Below are 13,396 nucleotides of genomic sequence, written 5' to 3'. Positions count from 1 at the left end.
CAATGACCTTTTAAAATATTTTACATGGAAATTCCCTTTGTCTTAATGTCTATCTGATTATTATGAGACTTCAAGAATTCACAAACAAATTTTGTTTAATAGCAAGAATGCTTTATAAACTTCAAATTCTGAAGAAAATTATTCACCAAATTTTGCCCCTTAAATGTTTTTACAGGGTATTCCTACAGACATCATTATACATACAAACATACATTACACAAATATGGAATAACTACAAAATACTGTGAAAAAAAAGAGCTACCACCTTAACTCCTCCTGGTTGTTGTGAGGCGGTGTGGGCAGTGACGCCGGCACATCGACGGTCTTTGGGCCTTGGGCAATGGCTCTGGCCAGCAAGTCGTCCTGCGGTCGGAACGGCAGATGGAATGGTTTAGGTCCGAGGCTTTTGGTAACTGGAAGAGCAAACACAACCGTGAAGACGTTTAGTCAGAACTGCTGCGTGGGAAGACCACCCGTCCGCTGGCCAAGGCACACTCCTCAAGGGGTCCCAGCGAGGCCCCATCATACCTTCGTGGCTCACTAACACTCCGGCTTTTCCAGCAAGCTCTTCAGTTGTCGCAAAGCCATTTGCCATCTTCTGACAGGCCACAGGAGGTGGTGTAGGAGGAAGAGAGGCAGGGGGTGTTGGAGGATTACTTAAATTATTCTGCTGCAGGAGACCAAAAAATTTTAAATTACATGCTACTGAGCAAATAAGCCATGACCTTGTAAAATATAGTTCTGTGAATTCTTAGCACATGGGAGCAAGGCTACAGAAATGTGATCAAGGTGCCTCTTCCTAACTCACACCAAGAAAAAAAATAAGTGTCCAAGCCACGAGGCTTTCTAGCGGGACAAACACTCACAACAGCGTGAGCATGTTCTCCTTCACTTACTCGGCCCAGCCTGAGCGCTCAGCTTTGACAGCAAGAAGCAAATTTACACCTGATCCAATCCTATACAACTCCTTTCAAGCTGTAGCCAGTGAAGGACAGTTTTAAAATTCAAGCAATAAATTGTAGAAAGTTCTCAAAAATTCCTTTATTAAATTCTCATTAAGATATGCCCCAGTTCTATAAAAAATTGAGAATTTGTGGCCCTAATTCTATCATTGCAACTCACATCCTAGATATTAGAATCTGGATTGTCCAAAATCTCTAAGCAAAAGCAGGAGCAATAATACTAAAATGACTGAGTCATTCACAAATGTAGTTCCTCCTCCAAACATTTCTCCCTGCTTCACCTTTGTCACCAATTTGTCATTTACTTTTGATTGTGGGAATCTACCAATAACAACATGCAAATCAAGGGCAAGGTGAAATGCTAATCTGACAGAGACCAAGGGTTTCATGAAGACGCAGTTGTGCTGGAGAACAGCTTGCAGCAGACAGAAGGCATTTACGAGAGGCAGGCCAGCTCTAGCTGAAGAGAAAGCCAACACCAGCAGAAATGAGCATCACCGGGAACAGGCTGAACAGTAAAGTGAGAAGAGAAGTCCTCAGGAAAACAGGCGATACTCTCAAATATTGTTGCAAAAAAGATTTGTTTTTGCAGAAGTTAGATGTAAAACGAAGAGTGTCTAATGAGGCTTTTATAAAACTTGGTGTAAAAGATAAACCTGATTAGGTTTGATATTTTAGTAGTCTAAGAATTAATGCATAATTGCAATTAGTACCTAATTAAATAAAATACATTTAAAAATATTTTTCATTTAATTTTCCAGGGTAAATTCCTAACTATAGTTTTAATCCTCATCATTTACTATTAACTTAGATTTGTTTTAAGAGTTAATAAAGGTTATAGGGAAATACATGATGGGACAAAAGTAGGTTTATAGTTGCTCGTGTGGAAAATAATTCAGTAATTAATAAGTAATAATACAAGAATAAATTACTTTGCATACTCACAACTGTAAACCTATTTCTGCCCCACCCTGTGTTTTCTCCACCACGGAAATACACAATGGATATTTTTCACAATTTTCAATCTTTCCTCTACAAAAATCTCAAATGTTCACATCAGAAACACTTCACCAGATAATGTTAACCTTGTAGCTAAACTGGTGTTTAAATGAAACTTGGAAGATTAGATGTAAACTAGACGGAAAAAATGAGACAAGCTCTGCCAATGCTGCTACGTATCCAGCGAGGAAGCGAGGTGACACCTTGGCAAAGAAACATACCTTGTAGATCAACTGAGAATAGTAATCCGAAACCCCGTCAAGGGTAGCACTGCCAAAAGTTCCTAGAAGTCGATTCCCACTATTAAATTGGCCACTGCCATAAGGAAGAAAGTGCGCAAAGTTCACTCCAATGATTGGTTCCATTAGAGGGAGCAGAGAGAGCTGCTATTAAAAAACACATTTAAGAGTAATGTACACGGCAAACAAAACAGGGCGATTCTCAACTTTTCTAAGACCCGAGGCAACTTAGTCAAACAGGCTTGAGAAAAATAAGACTTAAAAATTTCAAGTAGCAAAATGCTGGAATAAATGAGAGACTGCTGAATCTTTAAGAGCTACTTTAAAATAGGCTCCACTCTTGTCTGTTTTAAGGAGATGCTACCAGGCATCTAACAAGGAAACCACATCCTTATCTTTGCTCAGCAAGAGCGACGGTGTGAGCCAGGCCTGGTGCCCAGTAGCACCTCTCAGAGGCCACGCCCCACCTTGGTGACAATTACAAGGTCCGCAAGCAGCGCTGCCTGGGGTAGACCAGCAGCTGCACGTCTGTGTGTTTAGACTCCCAGGTACTGCGGACAGAGTTCCTCTGCTGCTGAGCTGCTGAGCGGCTGCCCTGACCATCACCTGCCAATGCATTTGTGCTGTGCTTTCGGGGCCAACAGGATAAGCTGCAGTTTTGCAAACAGGAACTCACTGGGCTCCTTGCTGAGATATGTTTTATCCCTGTAACTCTCTACTTCAGGGCTAAAAATGCATTTGCTGTTCTCACATCCTTGAAAGGCTCACCTGCTTCAGGTGGGTAAAGGCGTCGCTGCTAGAACACACGGCCTGCTTCTCTTCCTCGTCCTTTCTCCTTTTCTTTGAGCGAGGAGCTGCCTTCTCCCCCGTCCTCTGGGTCCGTTTGCCTCGTGGTTTCTTGGTTTCACTTCCTCCATCTACTTTTGGCAGCTGGTTGTTACCACATCCAAAACCACCTTGCGTGTGAGCTCCCAGAGTTTGCTAATGTAATTGGAAAAGTTAAGAAGTAAGTGGACTGTTAACACATGGATTTGCAGTTCATACTAATCCCTGACACACATTCCTAACATGAGGAGTAAAATTCAGGAGGGGAGACAGTGGCATCGAGTGCTCTCACTGTTTTCTGAAAGCATCATCCCTTTCTTCAAGCGTTCTCAAGTGTGGCAGTCGGTGAGCGGCAAAGCTGGAGGTAAGAGCAGAACTCCTCAGTTGGCTCCTTTCTCTCCCAGAGGAAGCACTGCTACAGCCTGACTTGGAGCACAGCCGAGCCGTGCTGAGCCGGCGACAGGCCAGACCTCCAGTCCCTGCTGTGTCCTGCGCACAGGGTCTGGCTGAGGGGTCCTGGGCCCCCCTGCGGCGTGGGTAAGTACAAGGCCAGCGGGACAATGGAGGCTCCAGAGAAGCCTTACCTTGCCCACCTCTAGTTGAGAACTGGCCTCGGATCAATAAACAACAACACGGGGCATGTAGATCCGCTCCCAATCATGCATTCGACTCACTGCCTATTGCTGTTTACTTGGAGTCGATGAAAAAGAACTTACCTGATAGCCAACAAACCTTTCTTTACTTTTGTCTTTATAATTAAGAAGTGAGAATAAATCAGTCCTTGAAGAGGTTTTAAAGTCAGTGCTATTGATACCTAAAATTACAGGAGTTTTCTTTAGGGCCATTATTTCTAAATTTGCTATAGGCAACTATAGCTGCTGAACTTCTTTTAATGAATCTTTAAGGGTTTTGAAGATTATAGTTTCCAGGTATAATCTAAATGGGTTAGAGCATGGACAGCACATTTTTCTGCAAAGCGCCACGTAGTAAACATCTTAGCCTCTGTGGGCCGTACAGCATCTGTCCCAACGATTCAGTTCTCAGCCCAATACTGCAAAGGAGCCATGGATAATCCATAAATGACAAAGTTGGCTGTGTCCCAATAAAACTTAAATTCATGGACACTGAACCTTGAATCTAGTGTGATTTTCACATGTTGAAAAATATTACTCATTAGATTTTTTTTCCAACCATTTAAAACTGTATAAACCATTCTTAGCTCCTACAAAGAAGAGGTGGAAGCAGGTTCAGACTGCCCACCCACCTGGGCCGGATTCGAGGTTCTCAGAGGGCTATCACTGCCGCAGAGTGTGCATCACCTGGATGGGTTGGAAATGCATGTTTTCTGGCCCCACCCACACCTACTGAATCAGACACCTGGGAGTGAGGGCTCCAGGTGATTCTGACACATTAGTTCGGGGAACTTCAGTCCTAGAGCCGTTCTCTGCATATGTATAGGAATTTCCTGGGATCTTATGAGAACATGTTGGTAGGTCTGTGTTGGGCATGTGATTCTGCATTTCTGAAAAGGCTCTGGGTGAGGTCACACTGCTGATCCCAAGGACTGAAGTCTGCAAAGCAAGTGCCTAAGATTGCTCACTGGCTTTTAAGAGACTAATATGTAATCGCTTGTGTAGGTGTGAGTGGGCCAGGCACAGATTATCTCTAATCCTCACAACCCCTTAGAAAGCTGATATTACTACATTTCAAAGAATACATTTAACTATAGAAGAACACAAACATCATCGGAAAGTATGCCTGAGATTAAAAAGTCAACATTTTGCCTTAGCCAGTTTGGCTCAGTGGAGGGTTGGACTGCAGACTGAAGGGTACTGGGTTCAATTCCAGTCAAGGACTTGTACCTTGGTTGCAGGCTCAATCCCAGCCCTAGTCAGGGCGCATGTGGGAGGCAACCAATCAATGTGTCTCTCTCACATTGATGTTTCTCTCTGTCTCTCCCTCTCCCTTCCACTCTCTAAAAATCAATGGAAAAATATCCTCAGGTGAGGATTAAAAAACAAAACTAACAAAAATAGTCAACATTTTAATGTATCTGTTTGCGATCTTTTATGGGTGCCTACATGTATTTTGTTAAAAATACAACAGATTGAAAAATAAAATAATTTTTAAAAAATACAACAGATTGCACTTTGCTTTCTTTTGTTTGGTTGCTGCTTTTTAAACTTGACAGGTTCCCCAAGACACTGAACATTCTTACATAGCAAAATGAAATGGCTGCAGAAAACCCTGTATGTCATTCAGACTTTGAGACATTAAATGATTTAACCAATAGCTGCTATAGTGAGTCTAGGTTGTTGTTTTTTTCTCTCTTTTTCTCTGTTAGTAGAGACAGGATCTTAGCTATTCATGTAGTTACATCTTTGCACATATTAGAATCTTACATCCCTGATGCCAGATTCCTAAATGTACAGTTGGTGGGTCAAAGGTATGAACCTTTTATAAAATATTACAAGCACTATTTGTGCTTTAACTTCTGCAATCCCTGTGGCAACCCCATACAACAGGGGATGTAGACCCTGTTTTACAGGTGAGGAGACCAAGGTATAGAAAGGGTGCTTCCCCGGACGACAGCTGGGAAGTGCTGAGACACGGACCTCATCCAAATGGGAGTGGTGGGATCCCGACTCCGACGAGGAGGGTGCCCTCTCCTAATCCCAGCTGCTGAGGGGGAACAGTGTGGAGAAGCACTGGGCCTATCCAACTACGGCCACAACGATGTTGCCTACTTGGGACTTAAGTACATGAAGTTCTTCATCTGCAAAGTGGGGATAATGATATGTCAGGACAAGTGCTCAGCATGGCCCACGCCAGGAGTGTGGTCAGGACTCGTTACCCCTGTTAACAGTGTGCCTGCCCCTGCGACCCCCTCCAGAACCCAAACATTTACACATACATGATTAACCTCACCCCTTTCTCTACCTGATCGCCATTATTAGGACTTCACTTCACTACCCGAGTGCTGACTCCTTGCTAAGCACGTGAGCAGGGGCTGCAAGATGTGTTTGAGAAAGGCACCTGGAGAAGACGGTTCCAGAACTGAGTTCTCAAAGGAAAAAGACACTGGCTGGATGTCAACGCCAAGGGGAGCTGCGGGCCACACAGCACGTGGGAGGGTGAGGACATAAGGGCACTAGGGCACTGCAAGAGTTCACCGTCCCGCAGGGCAGCGGGTAGCTGGAGACTGGGCATATCTGCTGGTGACAAAGAGGCTGAGAAGGTATTACCACTAACTGAAATTTACAAAAATTACATAGATCTAGCAACTCAACAGCCACCCTCTACTGAACAAACAAGAGAAAAGGAAGCCAACACTTGCCGAAAGCTAGGCTCTGTACCACTAGGTATCACTGTAAAAAATGGAAACGCAATGTGAGCAGCACTGTGGGAAAGCTTATGAGTACACAGGAACGTACTACAGCTTCTGAAAGACAAAGAAGCAAAACTGTTCCTGTAACCCAGGAACCCCAGTTTGAGAACCATCTCATGGAAGTTCATTAAAATGCGGGGGCTGGAATCTTGTAAAGATGTATTTACACGGCCCTTCGTAAAAGCGAAAAATAAAAAACAAAAGCAAACCCAAAGAGCAAACTACTGATACATGAAAAAGGACAAAGGTAAACTAGCACCCGTGTGTAGGGCTGCATTTGTATAGCACTGCGTGTTAATACATGCGACACGGGGGCTGCCTGAGAGGGAGCCCTGGTGTGTTTCAAAGGTCCATGGAAAACACACGCTTTCCCAGTAAGACACACATTTGCTTCTTTGCTTTAGTTAGAGCAGCCTGGTGTGGGAAGAGATCAGCTGACAGGCCCAGGTTACATCTGAAAAGCGTCACCACGTCTCTGAGTTTTGAAAAACAAAGTATACACATCATTACTTAACATATGTGTGTGTCTACATCAGAACATGGATCCATGAAGGCAAAGCCAAGAAAACACAGCGGTCCTGTCGAGGCGGAGGCGGCACGAGCCGAGGCCACCCGCCGGGGAACAGGAGACAGCTGCACGGGCGGGGCGCACTTACCGGTCCTCTGGCTGGGTTCTGCCTCTCCGCCGGCTTGCTGTCCTTCGTGCTGTTGTCTTGTGAGCAACAAGTGCCTTCAGGTTTCTGGGTCACGAGGGCAGCGGCCTTCTTGTTTTTCAGCAGGTGCTTCAGAAGCTCATTGCCCACATCTCCTTTGGCAGCAGGGGGAGGGCTCTGCCCTGAGGAGATGGGACAGACCACAGCTGCGTCTCCTGCCTGACTCCCAGCCTGTCCCTCTGAGGGAGGCCCCTCGGGGCCTGGGCACTGCTGGGGCTCGGCCATCTCCGGCGTGACCTCTTCAACCGTGGCAGGAGTGCTCGCGGGCCGCGTGTCCGCCCCTGCAGTGACGGGCGTCTGCGGATGGGGGGTTCCTTGTGAGAACTCCTCGTGGGGCAGGCTGTTTTCCAGGTCTGTACACCGCTGGCCTGCGGCCGCGCTTGCAACCGACGAGCCAGCTGCTTCCCCCGGCTCGGGCTCTCCTTGCAGAGGCAGCTCGCTGGGAGTGTGGACTGTGGGTGTGGAGGTAGTTTCAGAGACACTCGGGGTCGGGGGAGCAGTGATATCTGAGTGTGGAGTGGACGGTGCCTTGGTGGACTCCACGTCATCATCTTTCTTCTTTTTTCTTGTTCTTTTCTTCTTCCCCTTCTCCTCTGGGATGATATCAGAATACAGTTGAATGAGAGACTGGGCCGATCCGGGGTAAGCTTGTCCATGGGTTAAGGCAGGGTCTTGGCCACAGGGGAGACTGCTGTTGGCTCCTGGCGATGCTGTGGGCAAGGCAGGTGTGAAAGGAGCCCTCACGGGGGACTGCTGGAAGCCAGCCCCGGGAAGACTGCTGTGCGCCTGCTTACCAGGGTGGAAGGTTGGGCTCCCGCCAGGAACTGACAACGAGTCAGGGACCAACGAGGGGGGTCCTATCTGTCTTCGCTCGTTGGTCTGCATGAAAGTTGGGGTGGGGGGTGAATTCACAGACCCTTGTGGCATGCTCTGCTGCTGCAAAACCTGGCCCACCTGCTGCTGCTGTTGAGGAGACTGCGGAAGGGGCCGTGGCGGCTGCAGGAAGTCACAAGGCAGGTCAGGGCCGTAGAATGGGGCCTGGGGCACGGCTGTCCTTGCGCTCAGCTCCGGACTGATCAGGCCGTGCTGCTCCAGCTCCATCCTCTGCTGCAGGGCTCGCTGGCGGTCCACCTCCTGCATGAGCTGGATTCGCTGCCTCTCCTGCTGTTCTCGGAGACGCTCCTTCCGTTCCCGTTCTTGAAAACTTTCACTAAAGGGGTTGTTGTCATCAAACTCCACCCGTGGGGGCGGGCCGCTCTGTGGATTTGCATTGGGCACTGTCCCCGGGGCTGAAGTACACGTTTTCATTGGTAATTGGGCAACTGGAGGCTGGACCCGGGGAGGGTTGAGGGGGAGGTGAGCAGGGGCACTGGGAGGCTGCCATCCGGGTAAGCTAGGCATCCGGGCGGGGCTGGTGTGGCCAGGAATGACAGCGGAGTGCTGCAGTGGCTGGGCCACCAGGGGGAAGGTGGGCGGGCCCATGGCAGGTGGGGCAGCTCCGGGAATGGGGGGCGGCACCCTGGGCATGACAGCAGGTGGGGCCATTGCATGCTGCTGCTGCTGCTGCTGCTGCTTGATCCGGTAATCCTCCATCAGCTCCGCGTGCTCCTTCTGCTGCTTCCGGATCTGGAAGAAGAGTTAAATCTCACTCATGGATGGTGCTGCAGGTGCCCAAGGGCTCTGGGGGTTATACCGAAAGCAGTTCGATCTTAATACAGGCAAAAATATTTGGCTGAGGGAAAGGGCAAAATCACAAAAAGTTGGATTGATAAACATTAACTAAAGGTTGCTAATCTTTTTTAACAATAGAATTTTTCTATCATCTGTAAAATTTCTTTACTTATGAAATACCAAAAACAAATTTGAAACAATTTTCTGAAATGAATAGTAAGAAAACCTTACTGTGAAAGTCGAACTATTTAAACTGCACAAAACAATAAAAACTCCACAGAAATCATTAACTGCGACACCTTAGAAGTGACATTAGTACACAAGTTTAGAGTAACAGTGAGATTTAACTCAAATTTACCATTGAAACATGTTACAATTTCACTTCTTCAATATACAAAATGGCTCGACATGTTAGGATAACTACTAGCATGTTTTCCACACCCTCCCCTTCAGGTTAAAAGGACTGGATTGGAAAACTCTGCATTTAACAGCTAACATGCTCAAGTGATGATTTCTGAAATGTGTACAGGCCCAAGGTAATGTTCTGAATAGCTCCTAATAGAGCCCTAACTGACTGGTGTCAGTTACTTCATTCCAAAATCCTCTGTGCCCCAGTGCAAGATGCCATAGACTCATCCCAAGGGAGACACTGCCCGAGTCCTGGGGGCGCATGGCCTCCCTTAGGGAGCTGGGAGGGAGAGGCTCTGGGTGACATTCGCATTCTTCAAAACCACTCCAATTTTGGATGTATGCATATTATACCAGTAGTTCTAACAGTTTCCCTGGCCAACTGGCACATTCTCTGCATGTGATGGTTCTGACCTGCTCTCCAGTAGCTGTGTAACTTCTAACTTATTTTCTTATCTTTTCTGACCCGTTTACTGGCATTGGATTGGGGAAGTGGTTCTCAACCTGTGGTCGCGACCCCTTTGGGGGTCGAGGGACCCTTTCACAGGGGTCACCTAAGACCACCGGAAAACACATATATAATTACATATTGTTTTTGTGACCTATCACTATGCTTTAATTATGTTCAATCTGTAACAATGAAAATACATCCTGCAATCAGATATTTACATGACGATTCATAACAGTAGCAACATTACAGTTATGAAGTAGCAACGAAAATAATTTTATGGTTGGGGGTCACCACAACATGAGGAACTGTATTAAAGGGTCGCGGCATTAGGAAGGGTGAGAACCACTGGATTGGGGAAGCAGTATGATAGACACTGAACACCTCAGTACCTGGAACATAGAAGGTGGTGGTCCCTGCCTTTCCCAGGACATTTAAAAATACTTCAGAAAACATTGTCAGCAATTGCTTACTTTACTGAGATACAATGGATTGTTGACAACTATACAGTAACAGATGAGATGCCCATTTTCCAAATTCAGTATTAGCTTCTGTGAGTATTTGATGCATGGATATAAAATTAGGCCCTTAGCATAGAGAAGTTATAAAAATACACTGAAGGCAATGAAAATGCTAAAATTACTTTCTAAGAAATACCCTTAAAAGAACATTTACTTGCAATAAGCACAAACCCAGCGAGTAAATTTAAAGAGAAAAGAAACCTCTCACTGTGGATTAGCCCCAGTGTAGCTTGCAGATAAGTCATTTGAGTCAAAAACCCTAATTCCATAGTCAGTGTGAGTGAGCATGCACTCACCTCTGCGAGGACTCAGGTCCTTGGTGTGCCATGGTTTAATACTCACGTCTTTGGAAGGTGGTAGAGAAGGTTGTTTACTAGAGTGTTCACTACAGAGAAAACACTCCCATTTCTGTCAATCTACTCTGAATGCCTCCCTTTCTATATTAACATTCAGATTACTTTTCAATTTTATTTTAAAAGTTAAAATAGACAGATAGAAGCAAAGTTGACTTTTTGGGTGGACAATTCCATTAATGTTAACGCACAGAGACATTGGTGTAGCTATCGCCACAATCAAGATACAGAAAATTCCTTCAGCCCTGACCGGTTTGGCTCAGTGGAGAGCGTCAGCCTACGGACTGAAGGGTCCCAGGTTCAATTCCAGTCAAGGGCATGTACCTTGGTTGCAGGCACATCCCCAGTAGGAGGTGTGCAGGAGGCAGCTGAATCGACGTTTCTCTCTCATCAATGTTTCTAACTCTCTAGCCCTCTCCCTCTCCCTTCCTCTCTGTAAAAAAATCAATAAAATATATTTTAAAAAAAAGAAAATTACTTCATGTGACCCACCCCTTAGCAGTCACACCTTCTTCCCTCATCCCTTAGCCCTGGAAACCTCTATGGTCCATTTTTATAACTCTGTCATTTCAAGAATGTCATACAAATAGAGTAGCCTATAACAGTTGGGGATTAGCATCTTTTACTCAGTATAATGTTCTCGAGATCCGTTCAAGTAATTCTGTGTAGTCCTCCACTGTGTGGGTACACAACACTGTCCAACAATTCACCCCTGAAGGACACCGGGGTTGTTCCCAGGTTTCAGTGACTATGAACAGAGCTCTTACATTTGGTACAAGCTTCTGTGTGAAGCCAGGTTTTTCATTCACTTAGGTAAATACCTAGGCTCTTAGCCCATCTTGAACAGTTACTGTTTAATTTTAAATAAAAAGTTAAAGTTTTACTTCTTTTTAAGTATAATTGTTACTTCAATGAACATTTTGAGAAATATGTTCTGGTTTGTAATGGAAGATAACAGCAGAATGGTTTCATTTTTCAGGAATGAGTACTTTCCATAAAATATACCATGTATTTTAGAAATATTTTAGAAATATTAATAAAAATACTACGAAAATGAATCACCAGAATGACTCAAATGCTTATCTGAAATTGCACTAGAAACCAGGGAACTAAAGACAATGGGCCAGCAAAGGTCAACTCCCAGTGAACAAATACTTCTGGGGCCCAATTCTTGTTCCCGCCTGAACCAGGGTTCCCCGTGAGCTCTGTGCTCAGTGGAGCTGAGGACCCCCAGAGGGATTTTTTAGGCAGGGTAAGTACCTGGATTTCCCTGGCTGTCCCAGGTTTCATACCAGAGTGTGGAAGTGGCTCCTCTAGGTCAGGGTTATGAATTAACCTCTTCAGTGGCACTTTTTAAATATGTGCTGTGTGACTACCACTCCAGGGACAGGACTGGCTGTCACTTCCTAGGTTAGTGAAAGGCCCACAAGCTGCTCCTGCATCTGCCCAACACTAATCGAGCCCTGCATCCACTCGCCAACGCCTGCCCGCCGTGCAGAGGCGGCCGTTACCTGCTCCAGCTGCTTCTGAACCATGCTCTGCTGCTCAGTCACATGCTTGAGTTGCTCCGCGTCCTCTTCTGGGAACTCACGCCCGGCCTTCTTGGCGGTGCGCTGCTTGGCCGAGAGGGCCTTCTTGGATTTTCTGTGTGCGCCGATTTGTTCTTCGAGGTATTTCTGCTGCATCTGAAGCAGCTGCTGGGTCTCCTGAAGCCACTCTTCGTATTGCTTACGTTGGGAGTCATCTGAGTGGATAATGAAAAAATCAGCTCTGTTAATTTTCTGGAGTCCAATAAAAAGTTACACAAATCCATTTTGTAAGGAAATGCATTTTACCATGACCTTGTAATAGGTATTCTGAAAACATGATACTAAACATTAGACCATAATGTAACTATAAAGTAGGAGATTTTAGAAAAATATTTATTTGAGAAAACTAAAGAATGCATGTTTTTAGCTCACAGGCTACCTTCATACTTATCAAGACTGTAAATCCAGTTTCTGAAAGCAGATGACTTTTATCTAACAGATAAAAACAATCTGCTCAACTACCAAGTTCTCTAACTCATGTGTGTATTTCATTAAGTCACATTTACAGACTTTGAAGAGACAAAGTAAGACACATGTATCCTATTAAGGTCCAAAGCATAGGTTAGGTATCCTTTCCCATGTTAATTTCCCTAAGTTTTAAGGGTTACCCTTTTTCTCAATAGTGAAAACATGTCCTGAACCGAGAAGGAGGGAACCTAGAATGCCTTAGAAAGGACAATCTGAAGTCTATGTTTTATAAAGGAAATCTCTAAGTTAAAAACATTGGTAACTTATGAATTTTATAATTTAGTACTTGTATAAGTAAGCAAAGTAAAATCTTTAATTAACCAAGTAAAATCTTGACTACTTTTATGACTGTCATTGATATTGCCCCAAAATAGTTATATCTCTTCATCTTGTACCAACAGTCCTTCTTTATTCTTTAAGGGCACTTCACGTCACTGATTCCAAGTTAAAAAAAAAAAAGTCATCTCATGGTAGTGAAATTCAGAATATACCTTTTTGAAGACAAAGAAATGAGTAAGTACAATTTCAGGAAGGAAATTCGCTGAAAAATTACATCAGTGATAACAATATTGTCATACAGTGAGAATGCAACCAAAGCCAATCAATGGGCACAGTAAAGCCAGAAAAAGCCAGTTGGTTACAGCAGTTTGTTTTTAATGCGAAATGTGTTCAAATTATGATAGTAATTAATGCAGGGGAATTTTAATGGGTCAGACTTTGGGTTTGTTCCTAAACCCAGAAGTCCCAGAACATGTATGAACTTGAAATCTAGTCTAAATTTGAAGGGCATTTTTTTAAGAACAGGCTTTTTC

The 13,396-nt window shown here is 44.9% G+C and overlaps 1 protein-coding gene across 1 annotated transcript in view; it reads right to left on the bottom strand.

Moving 5' to 3' along the window:
* Positions 1-13,396, bottom strand: part of KMT2C (lysine methyltransferase 2C) — a 260,224-nt gene that overhangs the window by 20,220 nt on the left and 226,608 nt on the right. Inside the window, exons 42-46 of the mRNA XM_081101731.1 lie at positions 12,039-12,271; positions 7,070-8,752; positions 2,969-3,181; positions 529-667; positions 266-413 (exon numbers count right to left, since the gene is read on the bottom strand). Of these exons, the coding sequence (XP_080957857.1) occupies positions 266-413; positions 529-667; positions 2,969-3,181; positions 7,070-8,752; positions 12,039-12,271 (2,416 nt within the window). The remainder of the gene's footprint in view (positions 1-265; positions 414-528; positions 668-2,968; positions 3,182-7,069; positions 8,753-12,038; positions 12,272-13,396) is intronic.

Source organism: Myotis nattereri (assembly GCF_964212035.1).
Source record: "Myotis nattereri genome assembly, chromosome: 11".
Lineage (NCBI taxonomy): Eukaryota > Metazoa > Chordata > Mammalia > Chiroptera > Vespertilionidae > Myotis > Myotis nattereri.
This window is presented reverse-complemented; position numbering and strand designations above follow the sequence as displayed.